The sequence below is a fragment of the Chenopodium album genome, chromosome 4 (assembly GCF_948465745.1).
Source record: "Chenopodium album chromosome 4, dcCheAlbu1.1, whole genome shotgun sequence".
Lineage (NCBI taxonomy): Eukaryota > Viridiplantae > Streptophyta > Magnoliopsida > Caryophyllales > Amaranthaceae > Chenopodium > Chenopodium album.
In genome coordinates this window covers 6,305,589-6,320,964 of record NC_137837.1, presented here as the reverse complement: position 1 = coordinate 6,320,964, position 15,376 = coordinate 6,305,589, and the positions used below count along the sequence as shown (strand labels likewise).

Genomic DNA, 15,376 nt, shown 5'->3' with positions numbered 1-15,376 from the left:
GGAAATGGGAACTTTTTGCTCACCTTCTACCAAATATGAGTCTCCAACTAATTGCAGCACACAAGCTCATAGAAGATCCAGAGGCAGGGGATTTACGATTTTGGAAAGGCTCATCAAAGGGCAAGTTTTCAATAAAAAAATGCCTTGCAAATCATGAAGATTCAAGATAACAAAGTTAAGCATCCAAAGTGGGAATTGGCTTGGCAGGCCCCTGTTCCTCAAAGGATTCGGAGCTTCCTTTGGCTGTGTCTTCATGATAGAATACTCTGTAATGTCCATCGTTTCAAGAGGCAATTATCAGATGATCCTAGATGCAAGATCTGCACGGAGAATGCTGAAGAAACAGTCATTCACTTGCTAAGGGATTGTCCTAAGGCTCGTCATATCTGGAATAATGTTGGTAGCGTTGCTCTTGCTCCTACATTTTTCAGTGGCTCACTTGAAGAATGGTTTATGCGCAACATGGAGAACACTGATGAAACACAATCAGACAAATGGCAGACCTGCTTTGCAACCACTCTATGGTGGATTTGGAGATGAAGAAATAGCTTAACATTTGGAAGAGGGGATGATGTTCCAATGGATACAGGAACATTTATAAAGACTAGAGTAGAGGAGACTTGGAATACACTAGTTGCTGATCCAATCCAGGGCAATATTCTGGGAAGAAAACCAAAACATGAAATTTTTGTGCGTTGGATAGCCCCACCCTCCAACTGGTTTTCATTGAACACAGACGGCGCAACTAAGGGATCACCAGGTCAAGCTGGAGGAGGGGGGATAATTAGGGATGCTACTGGCCAATTTATTCAAGGTTTCGCAGCTCGGTTTGGTATGTGCACTTCTTACAGAGCTGAACTCTTGGCACTCGAGATTGGTCTACAGATGGCAGTAGAAAGAGGCATTGAAAAGCTAGTAGTGCAAATGGATAACCAAGCATGTATTGAAGCACTTAAAGAAGCACAACATCAAGGAAGCGAGTGTTATCACGTCTTGAACAATTGTCGGAATCTTTTAAAGTTTTTTTGTAATGTTTTAGTTAATCACTGTTTTAGGGAAGGTAATAAGGTGGCCGATCGTTTGGCTAATTTAGGAGTAGTTCTTGAAGAGAAGGTGACTTATTTTGATGAGCCTCCAATCGAAATAAGGAACTTGCTCTGGGAGGACTTAGTCGGGGTCACGTCATCCCGTTTTATTAGGTAATTTTTATTTTTGTATTCGGGTTCTAAGCCCTCTTTTGCAACAAAAAAAAAAAAATATTTCCTAGCATTTTCATTATTGTAACACTGGCTTGTTTTACTTTGTTAAAAACCATGAAATTTTCATTCAGTTTGCTCTACATGAGTCTGTTTGGACAAAACCCTTTACATAGAGCCTCCTCCATAACACATACATCAATGTCAGGTTGTCCGTTGTAATGTTGTTGCACAATCCATTAACAGCATACTCATAAACATCCATGTCATGGGACTATCCACTTTCCCGCAAAAACAAGACATCATAGCTTGCAACAACCTCATTTCAAAATCAGAATCTAGTACATAAATGATAAATGTTATTAAAAATTAAAAAAAAAAAAAAATTATTTTTTTAAAAAGCATGAAAATCACCCCAAACTACCTATGCATCATGCTGAAAGGCACACATATATACATATATCAATCATCATCATAACTATATACTAAAGGCGAATAAAAAATGACACGTGGCAAAATCTGGTTAAATAATTTCCCTCCACTTTTTTTTTTTTTCCTTTTTTTTTTGTTAGATTATCTTAGGTAATTTTAATACACTATAATATTTTCTTTCCTACTTAAACACAATCTTTCCGTCCCAAATTCAATAAAACATTTTTGTAACAACTTATAATTTAAGCAAAATAATATTATTTAAAAAGATATGCATAATTTTTAATATAATTAGCAGAATATCGAATTTTTTCATACTTATTACTGAGTATAAAAAAAATCATAAAAAATTTGTTGAAATAAAAATATTTATAAATTTTGGTAAATCCGTGCATTGCACGGGACCATAAGCTAGTTACTCTTCTAAAAATAAATAATTTCAGATTCCTGGAAACCCAAATTCCAGATCATGTTTTCAGTACGATTACTAAATTTATCTGAAACTTGATTGAATTTTGAATCAAATACCAATAAAATCTGACTAAAATAAACTTCATTAGAATACCCAAACATCCCTGAGTTATATGAGGATTTATGGCGGCTTTCAATATTTGTGTAGCTGTAACACCCCAATAATTCTCCCATTTCCAAACCACTTACTTTAAATAAAAATAGAGGAGAACCATTGGCATGTTACCGCCACGTGTTAAAACGTTAAGGCTTTATCAAAGTATTGCAGCAGAAATCCAACTTGAATATTAAAATAATATAATTTAGAAAACCAATAAGTCAAAGCTTACAAATTGGAACCATAAAGGCCCTTATTTAAAACCAAACCAAAAATCAAAAATCCCAAAACATAATTAAAATAGTAAAACATAAATAAGTTCAACACAAAAAACGAATACTCTCAATCACACCAATCCCTTGACAATGCGTAAGTCAAATCCCCGAACTTCACATCATCAAGCTAACCTGTGCGATACTGCTCCCCAATAATACAAGCGTAATAATTGGATCATCACAGGGTCATTGAAAGGCGAAGGCCATGACCAAAAGAAAACACACAAAAGCACGCAATCAGCAAAGCTAAGTACATACAAGCTACAACGCACAAAACCTAACATGCTCAACTAATTAAAGTAAATAACATACAATGTGAATTCAATAATCAAGACTCCACACTTAAACAATTCAATTGACTCAACATACTTATGAACTAATTCCAAACACTTGACTCTTTATATATAATTTGATTAATTTAATTTATTTAGTTTGGAGTAAGCAATAGACGAGGTTGTCCAATCCACCAAATCATTTTGGTCCCAAATGACCAGTTAAAATAGAAGTTTAGCGCGATGCAAGAATGGGCGCGACTCCATTCTCACAAAGTTAGTCTAGGATCCCATCCAATTTTCATTGTAAAATAAAATGTAAATACCAAAAGAAAAGAGGACATGTTGATCAAACAAGCCTCGGAAAGCCACGGGCTACCACCGTGTACCTCAACCCATAATTGTCAATACTCTAGAAGTGCACGCTTTCCAGAGTTTTATTGCTCATCCATGTTTCACTTTACGTGATTACAAATTTAATTAATAGCCGACTCAATCAAATAGACCATACATAAAAATCATACATCAATTCACTTTTAATCTTATTTAGGACAATGGTGATCACATCACAAGTTGATCTTTTATTTTTTTAAAAGAGTAACTTTTTTTTTCTCATTTAAGTAATCTACATATTTGCTCATCACCGTAACCCCCTATTACTTAATTAATTGCCTTATATGTGATTACATGAAGTGGCGACACCATATCATGTGGCTAGCATGCCTATCCACATATAAGGCTTTGTATTTTTTAATAACAATATGATATCCATATTTATATTTTGTTTTTCACCAATGTCACACGTCACCTCCCCAACATGCCACATGTAAACTTTATTTTTCCACCAATGCCACATTAATCAATTCCCTTTCTTATATTTTTTTAAAAAAATCTATACTTAATACTTTAGTACTACTATTTAAAAACACAAACCATCATCATACCATGCCACATGTAAAATAAACCTAACTTAATTCAATATATATATAATATATATGTACATGAATGTTATTTGATTCATTTTTCCCCCAATTTTATCTTGCTTCTACAATTATTGTTTTAAAAAAATATCTTCTATAATTAGATTCAATTTTCATCTCTTCTTCTCCTTTATAAATAATTCATTTTCAAATTAAAACATATTATAAAATAAATATTTATATTGTACACCTATAAATTATGTTATGCTTAATTAGGATTTTTCATTGGTGGTGAAGCTCACCGAATATGGGATTAAAATCTTATTTTGATAAAATCTTGGAAATTTCAATCAATCGTACTAATGATCTTAATAATTTTTCAAAAAAAATAGGTAATTTTGGTATATAATACAAGAATAGTGTATTTTGATTTATAAGCAAAGATATGAAATGTGATTTGGAAATATATATTTATGGGTAATTTCGGTATATAACACCAGTATAATACCTATTGTTATAGAAATCGGCCTTACATTCATGGGTTTTGGAAACGTGATCAAAAGTGTCAGATTTCTTGCAAGCAATCCCCTAAATCTGAATAAATGATGGAAATTTTATGGGATGACCGGTGATAGGCTACTGTAATCCCCCATTTTTTAAAATATATTATGAATGAAATTATATATTATTTATAATATTTATTTGTATTTTTCCGGAATTTAATTTCAAAAGTTTCAATTTTTAATTTTGGGTCGAAAATTATTTTGGTACAAATTTTTATACATACCTTCATTCTATATTTATGTCCAAACAATCAAAGTCAATCTCACTTTACATACTTGATTGGCCCATCAATTTTTATGAGGCTCAATATTAAAACTAACCCTACACCACTCTCTCTCCTATAAATACCCCATACATCCCCAAATTTTTCCCCACACAAAAAGGTTAGTCTTATTTTCTCTCCTCTTTATTTTATTTTCTTTATTTTATTTTATTTTTCTTTTTCCTCTTATTTTTCTTTTTCCTTTTATTTTATTTTATTTTCTTTTCTTTTTTCTTTCTCTCTTCCTACGTGAGTTTGCATTCACCTTGTTGCCACCCTTATGCCGCCAGCCACCTCCGGCGCACCCCTGCCGCCGCCGCCGCCGGCGACCCTGCCAGCCCACCAGTGGCCCAGCCGTGGCCTTCCTTCCCCTTATTCCTTCTTTGTTTTTACTACTTGTTTAATTATAAATGTATTAGTTTTGGGTTTTGATTTTTATAGTATAAAGTTTATATTTTTAGTATCAAAATCATGTCTTTGATGTTTTAAACTAATAATTTCAGATTATAATGGTTGTTATAATTTTCAGATTTTATAATTTTAAAACCTAGGGTTTTAATTTAATAAAATTGGGATTTTAGGGTTCTAATGACTAATTAAATTGGGGCTTTTGTTCCTATTGGATTTCTATTGATTAATTAAGCATAAAAACATGTTTTTAATGAAGTTTTAAGGAGTTTTATCTAAATTATATTGCTGGAAATTTGGTTAAGTATTAATTTATTGTTGTTGCTTGTTTTCTAGGAAGTGATTATTTCTTAGGAGACTTTTAAGTGATTAAAAGTGGCACAAAGGATTGTTTATACGAGGTACGTACATGTTTACTTCGTTGTAAGTAGTATCATGTTTAGGTACCAAAGAAAAGAACTTAGTTTCATGATTAGAGAACACTTGGATGGAAATTGTTTGGTTATATATTTAATTAATTCATGTATTATGTTTATGAGGCATGTTTTGGTGAATTAATTATGCTTGTATGGAATTATGGATGCAAGTATGTTGAATTATATTGGATTAATTGTTTGTATGGAATGTTGATACAAACATATTTTTATTGGATCGGTTTGTTAACCACATTTGGATTATTAAAGGATTGAAATTGAATGGTTTAAGTGGAATGAATTTATTAATTATTCCACAAGGTTATTATTTATTTATTTATTTATTTATTACTCAATCATGACTTGTTAGTATGTTGAGTAAAGGTGGATTAAGCCGAAATGGCTAGGTGGGTTGACTATGTTCAACAATTTTGAATAATTTGGAAGTTTAATGGAATTATTCTTTTACTTTTTAAAACAAAAGAATAGGGATTACTCGAATGGAAATTGGGTTACTTATTTCAAAACTACTTGATTGCACTCGTAAAATGAATTTGGTTACTTTTATGGACAACATAGGGTTATTCTTATGAAAAAAATAAGGTTACTTATATATGTGATTAAAGATTACTCTTATAAATCAATGTGGCCATACCATGTGACTAGCAAGATACAACGTTAATTAAACGATTTTTTCATCATATAACACTAAGTTTTTGTTTATTCACTATATATCCTTGAACTTTTTTAAATTCATCATATACCCACAAGTTTTCAAAAAAATACACCATATATTTTTATAACTAATGAATGTTTACTTCGTCAGTTATTAGGACTAATTATGAACCGAAAGCATCCTAAATACATTACATATCCCATAAACCACCCAAACTCTTTTTCCCACCACTTAAACCACCCCAAATTTTCTTTTCTTATCCTTAAAATCAATCATACGTATATGGTTATGGAGGTTTGAAGTGGTTTCGGGGGGGGGGGGGGGTGGAGAAAGGAGATGAGTGATTTCGGGGATGGGGAAGAGATATAAGATGGTTTAGATGCATAATTAACCAAATTCCATTCATCTTGTTATCATTAAGGAATATAAGATAAATTTTTGTAACAACACAAGGGTGTATGGTAAGTTTGAACACAAAGTGAATAAACAAAAAAAACTAATGAGTATTATATATATATATATATATATATATATATATATATATATATATATATATATATATATATATATATATTGTTTTGTGTGTGTAGCGTTATCCTATTTAACATTTTTGAAATTTAAATATTAGAAGCTTCTATCTTACAACTAAAACCTATCAATTTATCATAGAAAAATGAATCAATTTTAAATAACACGCTAATAAATAATCTCCTATATTCATAGTTTTGATGAAAATAAAAGATTTTAAATTAAAAAATGTACGTAATTTTTATTTATGTTAATGTACAATAGCAATTTATTATTAAAATGTACAAATTAAAAATCTTTTTATATAAACCGTGTATTGCACGGTATCTAACCTTGTTTTTATTATAAAGCCTCATTTATAATATACATATAATGACCCGGGGCATAGCCCGGGCTAAAAACTACTTCCTCTGTTCTTTTTTACTTGACTTGTTTCTTTTATCACGCTTGCCAATGCAAAATTTTAATGGTCAATAACTTTAATTCTCCATAGTTAAAAAATATAAAAGTTAAAAATAATGATAGTATTTATTGAGACGTATTCAAAATGATCCAACATAAATATGTTTTTTTCCTTACAAAACACGGTCAAAAGAGGGGTGGTGAATAGTGAGTTGTGTAAAAAAGAACGGAGGAAGTACTTAATTAAAAGATACGGAGTATATATATATAAAAAAAAAAACGTTAAAATATCTCCCACGGCTTCACTCTCACAACTTTCTCTCTCTCAGACGTGCTGAGAGCGTGAGCGTGAGAGAATCAATCAATCCATCCTCTTCAAACGAACAAACCCACTTCGATTGACGGAGAAAACTTAGTTATGGCGCCGCCGGCAATCGCAGAAGGCGGCGGAGGAGGTGCGCAGCCACCGCAACAACGTCAAGGTTTTGGACAATCGATCTCTGGAGTTATAAGAATGGCGGTATTTTGGTATTTTGCATCCAAATTCTTCTTTTCCCCTAAAAAACCCGCTGATCCTGCTCTTCTTATGAACAATCTCTTCCAAAAGGGCGAACCTTTGGTATGAATTTCATTGATTTTTTTATATGATGTTGTTACTCTTCATGTTTCGATCTGATTTATGTGTTTTTCAATTTAGGATGGTGATTTAGTGTTTTTTTGTTAATTTGATTGATTATTGCGTGTTTTTTGATCTGGGTTTTCTATGTTTTTGATCAATTGAAGTGTGTTTTAGCTCCGTTGATCCATTTGATTATTGATTTTGCAGTATTGGATTTGAATTAATTGTGTCTTGTTTGTTTGTTTGTTTATTTAATTTGATTTTGTATGTTGTATGATACTGCATCTGGGGTTTTAATTTTGAAATATTTGAAGTTAATAGAAAAAAGAATGATTTTCTTGGGTGAAGGGGTTTAATTGGGGTTTTAAGGCCAGGTGACTAATTCTCTTTTATACTACGTAGAATTGTTCTGTCTATGTGCGATTGGAGAATATGAGTGGCTTCATACTTTCCAGCTTTCGGCCGCTTGGAAGCTCCCCGGGTTTCTAATTTAATCCATGGACATGCTATTGTTCTGTTTGTGGGTTTTAGCTTTTTCCCAAAAACTCTTTTATATGGAAAGTTGGTTCCTTTTGGTTTCATTGATATTTAATTTTGTTGACAACCTCTTATATAATTGATCCGGCTTCTCGAGGCTGAGTACTCGTTTGTCTTAGGTTATTGAGTGCGTACATGTGATGAGTATCTTTTTAGGCAGAGAAATTAATGTAATACTGTCCTTTTAGAACTGGGTTGTTTGGGATTTTATAGCTTTGTGCAGCATGGATGAATAGTTGTATGTGTGCTCATCCTTATAGGAAATATATCAATGTATCATTGATGAAGGTTTTAAGCAAATGACAAGAGTGTATGTGTTTTCTGGTTATGTTATTGAGCATCAAGCGTATTTATTTATCGTTCATGACCAGTGTAGTCAGTTACGCAATGGTAGAACATTGATTTTCTGATTGTTTTGTTTTTCTTCTAATTGATATTTGTGTTTTTGGGATATATGGTTATATCTTTCTGAGCATGACATATAGATCTTTGTTTTTGTAGGATATGTGGTTTTATCTTTCGGAACATGAAAAATTCAGAGATTTTGGGAATGAACAAGCTCTCATCTGGCATGAGACTAACATCCCTTATGCAGTCTGGAAACCTGAGAGTACCAGGACGTTGTCCTTAAACTATCAGCCTTCTGAGGTGATCTTATTTATTCAGATACGAATTGTTTATACTATCCTATAGCACCATGTTTAATTTTTAGTACTTTTGTGAATGCATTTCATGCTTTTTAGCTGGAATATTCTTCTGTTGAATGCTCCTATTTTAACTGTTGCTCTGTGTTACATTTATCTCCAGGATTTAAAGCATAATGGGACTTTGTATGCGCATGTATTCTTTGCTCGTTCTGGATATTCTCCTGATCCAAGTGAGCCAGAGTACCAACCTTTGGCTACCTTTGGTAGAAGCAAGCGTATGCTCACCTGTCCTTATGATTATGTGTACATATAAGCTTACTCAAGATAAAATGTTTTAACAAATTGTATTTCTATTAACAATTATCTATTTTTTGAACTACAGCTGTTGTGACATTCTTGCCCAAGTCTAAAGTTGACAAAAGGAAATCCTTATTGGGAGACACCAAAAGCTCTTCTGAGGACAAAACAACGTCAAAGGTGGGTATGAGCCATATATTTATGGCCATTTATGTTCTTTTTCCGATCTATGTCCCAGTTCATATATTGTTGATTGTATTAGAGATACCTTTAACATGGTCTAGAATTTATGTTTGCTGAGTATAAGATATCCCTCATTGGTCTCCTATTGGTACTCTGTTGAATTTTTGTTATGCAGCTACCTTTAAGCTAGAACTAGCGTTGATAGATAGGTTAAAATGATCTTAGGGTCCACTTTATGAAATCTTTACCCATGTAAACTAAAGATCAAGAAAGTTGTTAGAGAAGTTTTGTTACTTTGCTGTATGTATGGCGTAAGTGCATAACTTATCCAGTATTCAGGTTGTGAGTGTTGTTTTATTATTGTATAAAATTCGTGTTCATTTTTGACATAATTATAAGTACCTCTAGTGTGCTATACTGCTATAAGCCTATAACTTGAAATTGTAAAGACTAAGGGTGTGTTCTATTCACCTGATTTTCAGTTATCTTAACTTAATTGAACTTACTAGACCTTATTAAAACTTATTTTAGTTGTAATTTGAACTTGGGTAACTCTTATCAGAATTTACTTTTCCTTTTATGAACTTAACTAAATATATCTGGACTTATCAAACCTCAAATAAGTGAAAATTAGGTGAACACAACAGGCCCTAAGTGGTTATTTGGTTGTCAAGAAGAGAACTTACAACTTCTAGAATATAGAAAGTTGGAATGTTGCTTGATGGAAAAACATATGGCAAGTATATAGCTGATCCCTTTCTTGGAAGTCTATTACGGAGTATCCTGAATAGAAACAAATTGCATCTAAATCATGTCTCATTTAAATGTCCTATATTTATTCTCTTTGAAATGGTGAGCAAGTTGGCTGCCTTTAACCTTTAAAATTAGATGTCTAACAGAAAGGGCCACTTTGCAATTGTATGGGCAAGGCTTCCCAGTTCCCATCCTGTCTGATAAGGCTTGTAAGAGGGATCAGGGTAATGATTATGGTATGGCCGTATGGTAGTCTTAACAATTCAAGTTCTATTCATCCGAGGAATGTTGGACACACCCTAAAAATTTCATGCTGTTAGTTTCAGATAGCCGCCTGATTAACAATGTAAATTGCTTTCTCAAGTAAAAGAAAAAAAGCTTATGAGATTTTTGTTGATGCTATCAGGTTGAAGAAGATTTGCAGGCAGATCCTAAAGATGAAGGCCCCCCTGAATGGATTTCTTATTGGAAACCTAATATGACAATCAATTTGGTTGATGATTTCACTAGGTGTGTTAAGTTCATCTCTAGCATTATAGTGCACTATTGTTGAAGTCTCTTTTTCATTGTACTGTCTATGCTCCTTTTTTGGCAGTATAATTTGTGAGATTAAGGCACTATATTTAAGAAGTATAATTTGTGGTGGACTTTGTCTCCAAGCAGAGTTAGCCGACCCCACTTATGAGATTAAGGCTTTGATTGATTGATTTGTCTCCAAGTAGTGAAGTTCAATACTGATTCTCATAAAGGTTCAAGGGGTCTTCAGCTTCTTAATGCCTTAATGGTTGCTGAGAGATATTGACCCTTTTTTTTTTTTTTTTAATTTCAAAGAAGATGTGTTTGTGTACTGTCGTTTTTAGCTCTATTTTCAGGCTGTCATGACTCTTTGAGTTTTGCTGTTAGTGGTAATTTAAAATTTATTGTTTCTGCTGCTGTTATATTCGGTAGGTCCTATATATTCAAGTCTTGTTATATATTTAAGTTACAATATTTATGCTAAAAAATATTAAAATAATTTGTATTACTCTTCTTTAAAAAAAAAAAAAAATTAAAACGTTGAAACCAGCCATTACCCTGTGAATTTCATTTTGTTATTTCTTCAAGATTTGTAATTTTTTTTTTAATTCAATTCTCTTTCTCTTGTTTTGACAGGTATTCTGCAAATTCTGTTCCTCCAAACATTGTGCCTCGTATCCTTTGATCTTTATTTCCTTGCATTTTAAGTTTCTTTGATATTAATTTGCATGGTTTGGACTGCTGGGCCTTTTGGTCTTTAGTATTGTACAGAATGTGTAAGTGTATAAACTCAGAAGCAAGCATTATTCCTTTGGCTAATGTGCTGTAAATGATTTTGTTGGGAGGAACCCCTTATGTGTAGCATTGATCACTGAATTACCTCGTAGGCTCTTGTTTGTACTTGTGTGTTACTATGGTGGCATTTGCGTTTAACTTAATATGAGATTTTCCTCACATGGATAGTATGTGTAGGTTTATCTGTAGAGAGTGTTAATTTTCACTCTAACCAACTCTTGTACATTGGTTATTATTATTATTATTATTTGTAAGCTCCTCTGTTGTTGCAGAAACTGATCTACCCTCTGATATTGCAAAACTCAGTATGAGTATTGTTATACTTACAATGATTTGCATATGATTTAAACCAGTATAGAGTGGAACTCTAAGCCATCTGGTGAGTTGTGATTTGTGGTTTACTATTTGAGTTTCCTTGACCTTGTGGCACAGATCTGAATATTGAGCCCAAAACAGGGAACTATTTCCCAACCATATTCTTCAATGAGTTTTGGCTACTCAAAGATAAGTTGATACCGATCAATGAGACAGTGACTGAACTTCCATTACATTTGGAGGTGGCTCCTATGAGCATGACCAAGTGGCAGCTATTCCTGCAGATCGACGAGTCATTTCAGATTCATCGCTCTTATGGAAGTATGCTTGAAGGCGAGGCTGATGAGCTTAAGGTGTGTTTATTGTGAAGCCCTATTAATATGCTTTTCTGAGGTATTTGTTGGGGAATGTTAAGATACCGCTAGGCAAATATGGTATATAAATTTTGGGAGTTTCTATGAATCATTTAGTTGTATGAATTTATTATCATATGATGGTTTATGATCTCAGGAATATTGACAAATAATTTGGTTATTTCCAACAGTGTTGCCATGTTGAAATATTTTAGTAGGCTATTAGGTAGCTTATCTGTGGTGTTGACCTGCAAAGTGAAATTAGTAGATTATCTTTTCCAACTTGTTGATGTGTTTTTTATGTGAAGCAGATGCTGGAGCTACTGATTTAGTAAATGAGCTCTGTATAAACTATGGTCATGAATTTTAAGAACTTACAAAGAATTTTGACAACCTAGCTTCATGCTTGGAAGTTTTATAGCTCAACCAGCTGACACTTTCATTTTATTTATGTATTAATATTTTTAAGCATATATGTATAGATTGCAAAATGTTTATACAAGTATCATAATATTTTTAATTCTTTTTTTTTGTAACAGTTTTGTAAGGTTGTTTAAAATAAATAATTGAAACTGTGCCATGTCTCCATTTCTGCAATTATGTTCTTTTGTAACCCTAGTCCCATGTTTTCCAGTCTGTCTATTTGCTCTTCTGATGGTGAGTCCAGAACAGAGGGGTCCTGGATTTGTTTTCTTCTCTACTTTGTTGATTATAATTCCCAATTGCGTTGATTGCCTAGTGTTCTACCACATTACAGTTTATTTGCTAGAAAATCTTCATAAAGGTCTTTTTCATTTATCAGTTTATAAGATCCCTGTTTTTTTTTTTTTTTTTTTTTTTTTTTTTTTTTTTTTTTCATCTTGGTGTTGTTCCTCATCACAGTGTTTTTTTTTTTTAATTTTCTTTGCAGAGGGTATTCTTGGAAGGGAATCCTTACCTTCTTGCAATCACAATGACAGTTTCACTTTTTCATTCTTTGTTTGACTTTCTGGCCTTCAAGAATGGTGAGTTACAGTTTTAAGTTGCTTTGGTGGAATGTTGTTTCCTGTTCTTATATATCTAACTCTATTTTTGTGTTGACACTCATCAGATATTCAATTCTGGAACAAGAACAAGTCAATGGAGGGGTTATCTGCTAAGTCAGTTGTTGTCAGCTTTATCTCTCAGTTGATTGTTTTCCTCTATCTCCTGGATAATGATACTTCATGGATGATTCTTGTGAGCTCTGGAATCGGTTGCTGCATTGAGTTTTGGAAAATAGGGAAAGCGATGCACATAGAGGTATGATATCTGGTTGTAATTCTTGGGTAGCCTCTTTTTGTTTATTGGAGAGCTATATTCATGCTAAATCCTTTACTTGTCTATCCTGCATATGGCCCTGCAAATACGTGCCACTTTACTTGTTAAAATTAGACTTTTGACTAATTTTTTTATTAGAAGATTCTAAAATCATGTTGGTAGATGGAGTATGAAGTTATAAACTTTGAAGCCAAATTTCCTTCATTTATCTTGAATAGAGGAGCTTTATTTTGGACTGCCTTGATTTATATGTAGTAGGGATAAATCTGCATTTCCTTTTTAATGAAGTTTTGGTGAGTAGAAATTTAGACTCATATCAATTGACTTGGCTCACAATATCTTTATGTCCTTTTTTCAGTTGGATAGATCTGGCAGGATTCCTTTACTAAGGTTTAAAGATCGGGATTCCTATAAAATGAACAAGACAAAGGAGTATGACGACATTGCGATGAAATATCTCTCATATCTCTTGTTCTTCCTTGTTGTGTGCTCCTCCATTTACTCTTTGAAGTATGAACGCCACAAAAGTTGGTACTCATGGATTCTTTCTTCAATGACACAATGTGTATATATGTTTGGTAAGTGTTCACCCGTTTTTGGTTTCTTATACGTATCCTGAATTTAAAATTTTGATATGACAATTGTAGATCGAAGCTTTTTATCGTTCTTTTATACTTTCTTCCGTCATCTTTTAATCGCAACTTTGGACTTTCATGGTTTCCAAGGCATGACTTTGACCTTTTTAATATCTTGAGCAACATATTAGTTTAGAAATTTTTGGTTGATAAAACTGGTTTAAAAGTGTGGATGAGAATATGATATGTGTTCCATAGGATTGTTCTTTTGATTTTGGAGGTTGCTAATTAATTAAGCAATTACCCATTTACCCTAATAGTTTCTATAAATATCTGAGTGTTCACAGATGTGTGTTATTAGCATTTTATTGCTGGGTGTTGTTTGTGCTTCATAAGCAGCTGGATATAGTTTATATGAGTATTTAGTCTTTAGCATATAGCACGATTTTGTAGGAAGGATGTTTCTTTTGGAAATCTAGTGTTTTTTGGGTCGTAAAAGAAACAATCTTTTTTCTTCATGATGCATTTTCGACTGTGTTATGTTCTTTTTCAGATTGTGTACTTGTTTGTTATGTCTCTCTTACCGGACAGTATTTGATATGCTCCCTTCTTTGTAGGCTTCATTATGATGTGTCCCCAGTTGTTTATTAACTACAAGCTGAAGTCTGTGGCTCACATGCCCTGGCGCCAAATGACATACAAGTTCTTGAACACCATTATTGACGATCTCTTTGCCTTTGTCATCAAGATGCCCACACTTCATCGGCTTTCAGTTTTCCGTGATGGTAAGACTAATTTAAAACTCCTGAACACTTTCATTGCGCTTGATACTGAATTTTCCCTTAAAACAAAATTTGGGAGTTCTTGATCATATCTGCCACTTCTTGGGGTGGGGTGGGGGGGGGGGGGGGGGGGGGATTTGTGAAACAGTATGTTTGGTTGTGGTTGATTTCATTTTACTATTTTGTGATTAGGGCTGATTATAACTTTGCTTTGTATCTGCAGATATCATATTTTTGATATATGTTTATCAAAGATGGGTTTACCCAGTTGACAAAAAGAGGGTGAATGAATTCGGTTTTGGTGGTGAGGATGATAGCCAGTCTACCGAGGCCATTGAATCAACTAAAAAGGATGAGGGTCAATCTTCTGAGGCCATTGAAGCAACAAACGAGGCCGATAAGAAAACCAACTGATCACTGTTTTTAGTTTTGTTCCCACACCAACATTTTATTTTTCAGCTGTAAAGTGTCAATTAGTAAGAATTATTGTCACTTCATTAATTTTTTTCAACAATTTTGCTTTATTTACTGCTAATGTTGTTTCATTAATTATAATCAGTTTTCATAATTAGAAATAGCACAAGGATAGATTGTTCTCTCGCTTAGGAAGCAAGGAGATGAGCTACTGTAATTCTAGTGACTTTAATCAATTGCATTTGACACTAATGAGAATTTTGATTGCATAAGAAGGGCACTGATGCCTTTACCTTTTACGGAGTAATTATTTTTCGAGTACTTCTGATGATTTATCCATATTTCGAGTCGTTAAGGTATGGATTTCCAAAGTTA

At 33.0% G+C, this 15,376-nt stretch overlaps 1 protein-coding gene across 1 annotated transcript; it reads left to right on the top strand.

The window, feature by feature from the left end:
• The first annotated feature begins 7,222 nt into the window (after nucleotides 1–7,222).
• LOC145628743 (uncharacterized) lies at nucleotides 7,223–15,308 on the top strand. The gene is made up of 12 exons (XM_081681128.1): nucleotides 7,223–7,535; nucleotides 8,574–8,720; nucleotides 8,880–8,994; nucleotides 9,102–9,196; nucleotides 10,359–10,462; nucleotides 11,105–11,142; nucleotides 11,696–11,931; nucleotides 12,842–12,935; nucleotides 13,022–13,212; nucleotides 13,589–13,808; nucleotides 14,423–14,590; nucleotides 14,811–15,308. The coding sequence occupies exons 1-12, from the start codon at nucleotides 7,335–7,337 to the stop codon at nucleotides 14,999–15,001; spliced, it is 1,800 nt and encodes a 599-aa protein (XP_081537254.1). The 5' UTR covers nucleotides 7,223–7,334; the 3' UTR covers nucleotides 15,002–15,308.
• Nucleotides 15,309–15,376: the final 68 nt, after the last annotated feature.

Bases quoted from the DNA above. Each gene is read 5' to 3' on its own strand.
- LOC145628743 (XM_081681128.1), top strand. From the start codon at position 7,335: ATGGCGCCGCCGGCAATCGCAGAAGGCGGCGGAGGAGGTGCGCAGCCA. The intron at 7,536-8,573 runs GTATGAATTTCA...TTGTTTTTGTAG, and splicing joins TCCAAAAGGGCGAACCTTTG to GATATGTGGTTTTATCTTTC. The intron at 9,197-10,358 runs GTGGGTATGAGC...TGATGCTATCAG, and splicing joins AGGACAAAACAACGTCAAAG to GTTGAAGAAGATTTGCAGGC.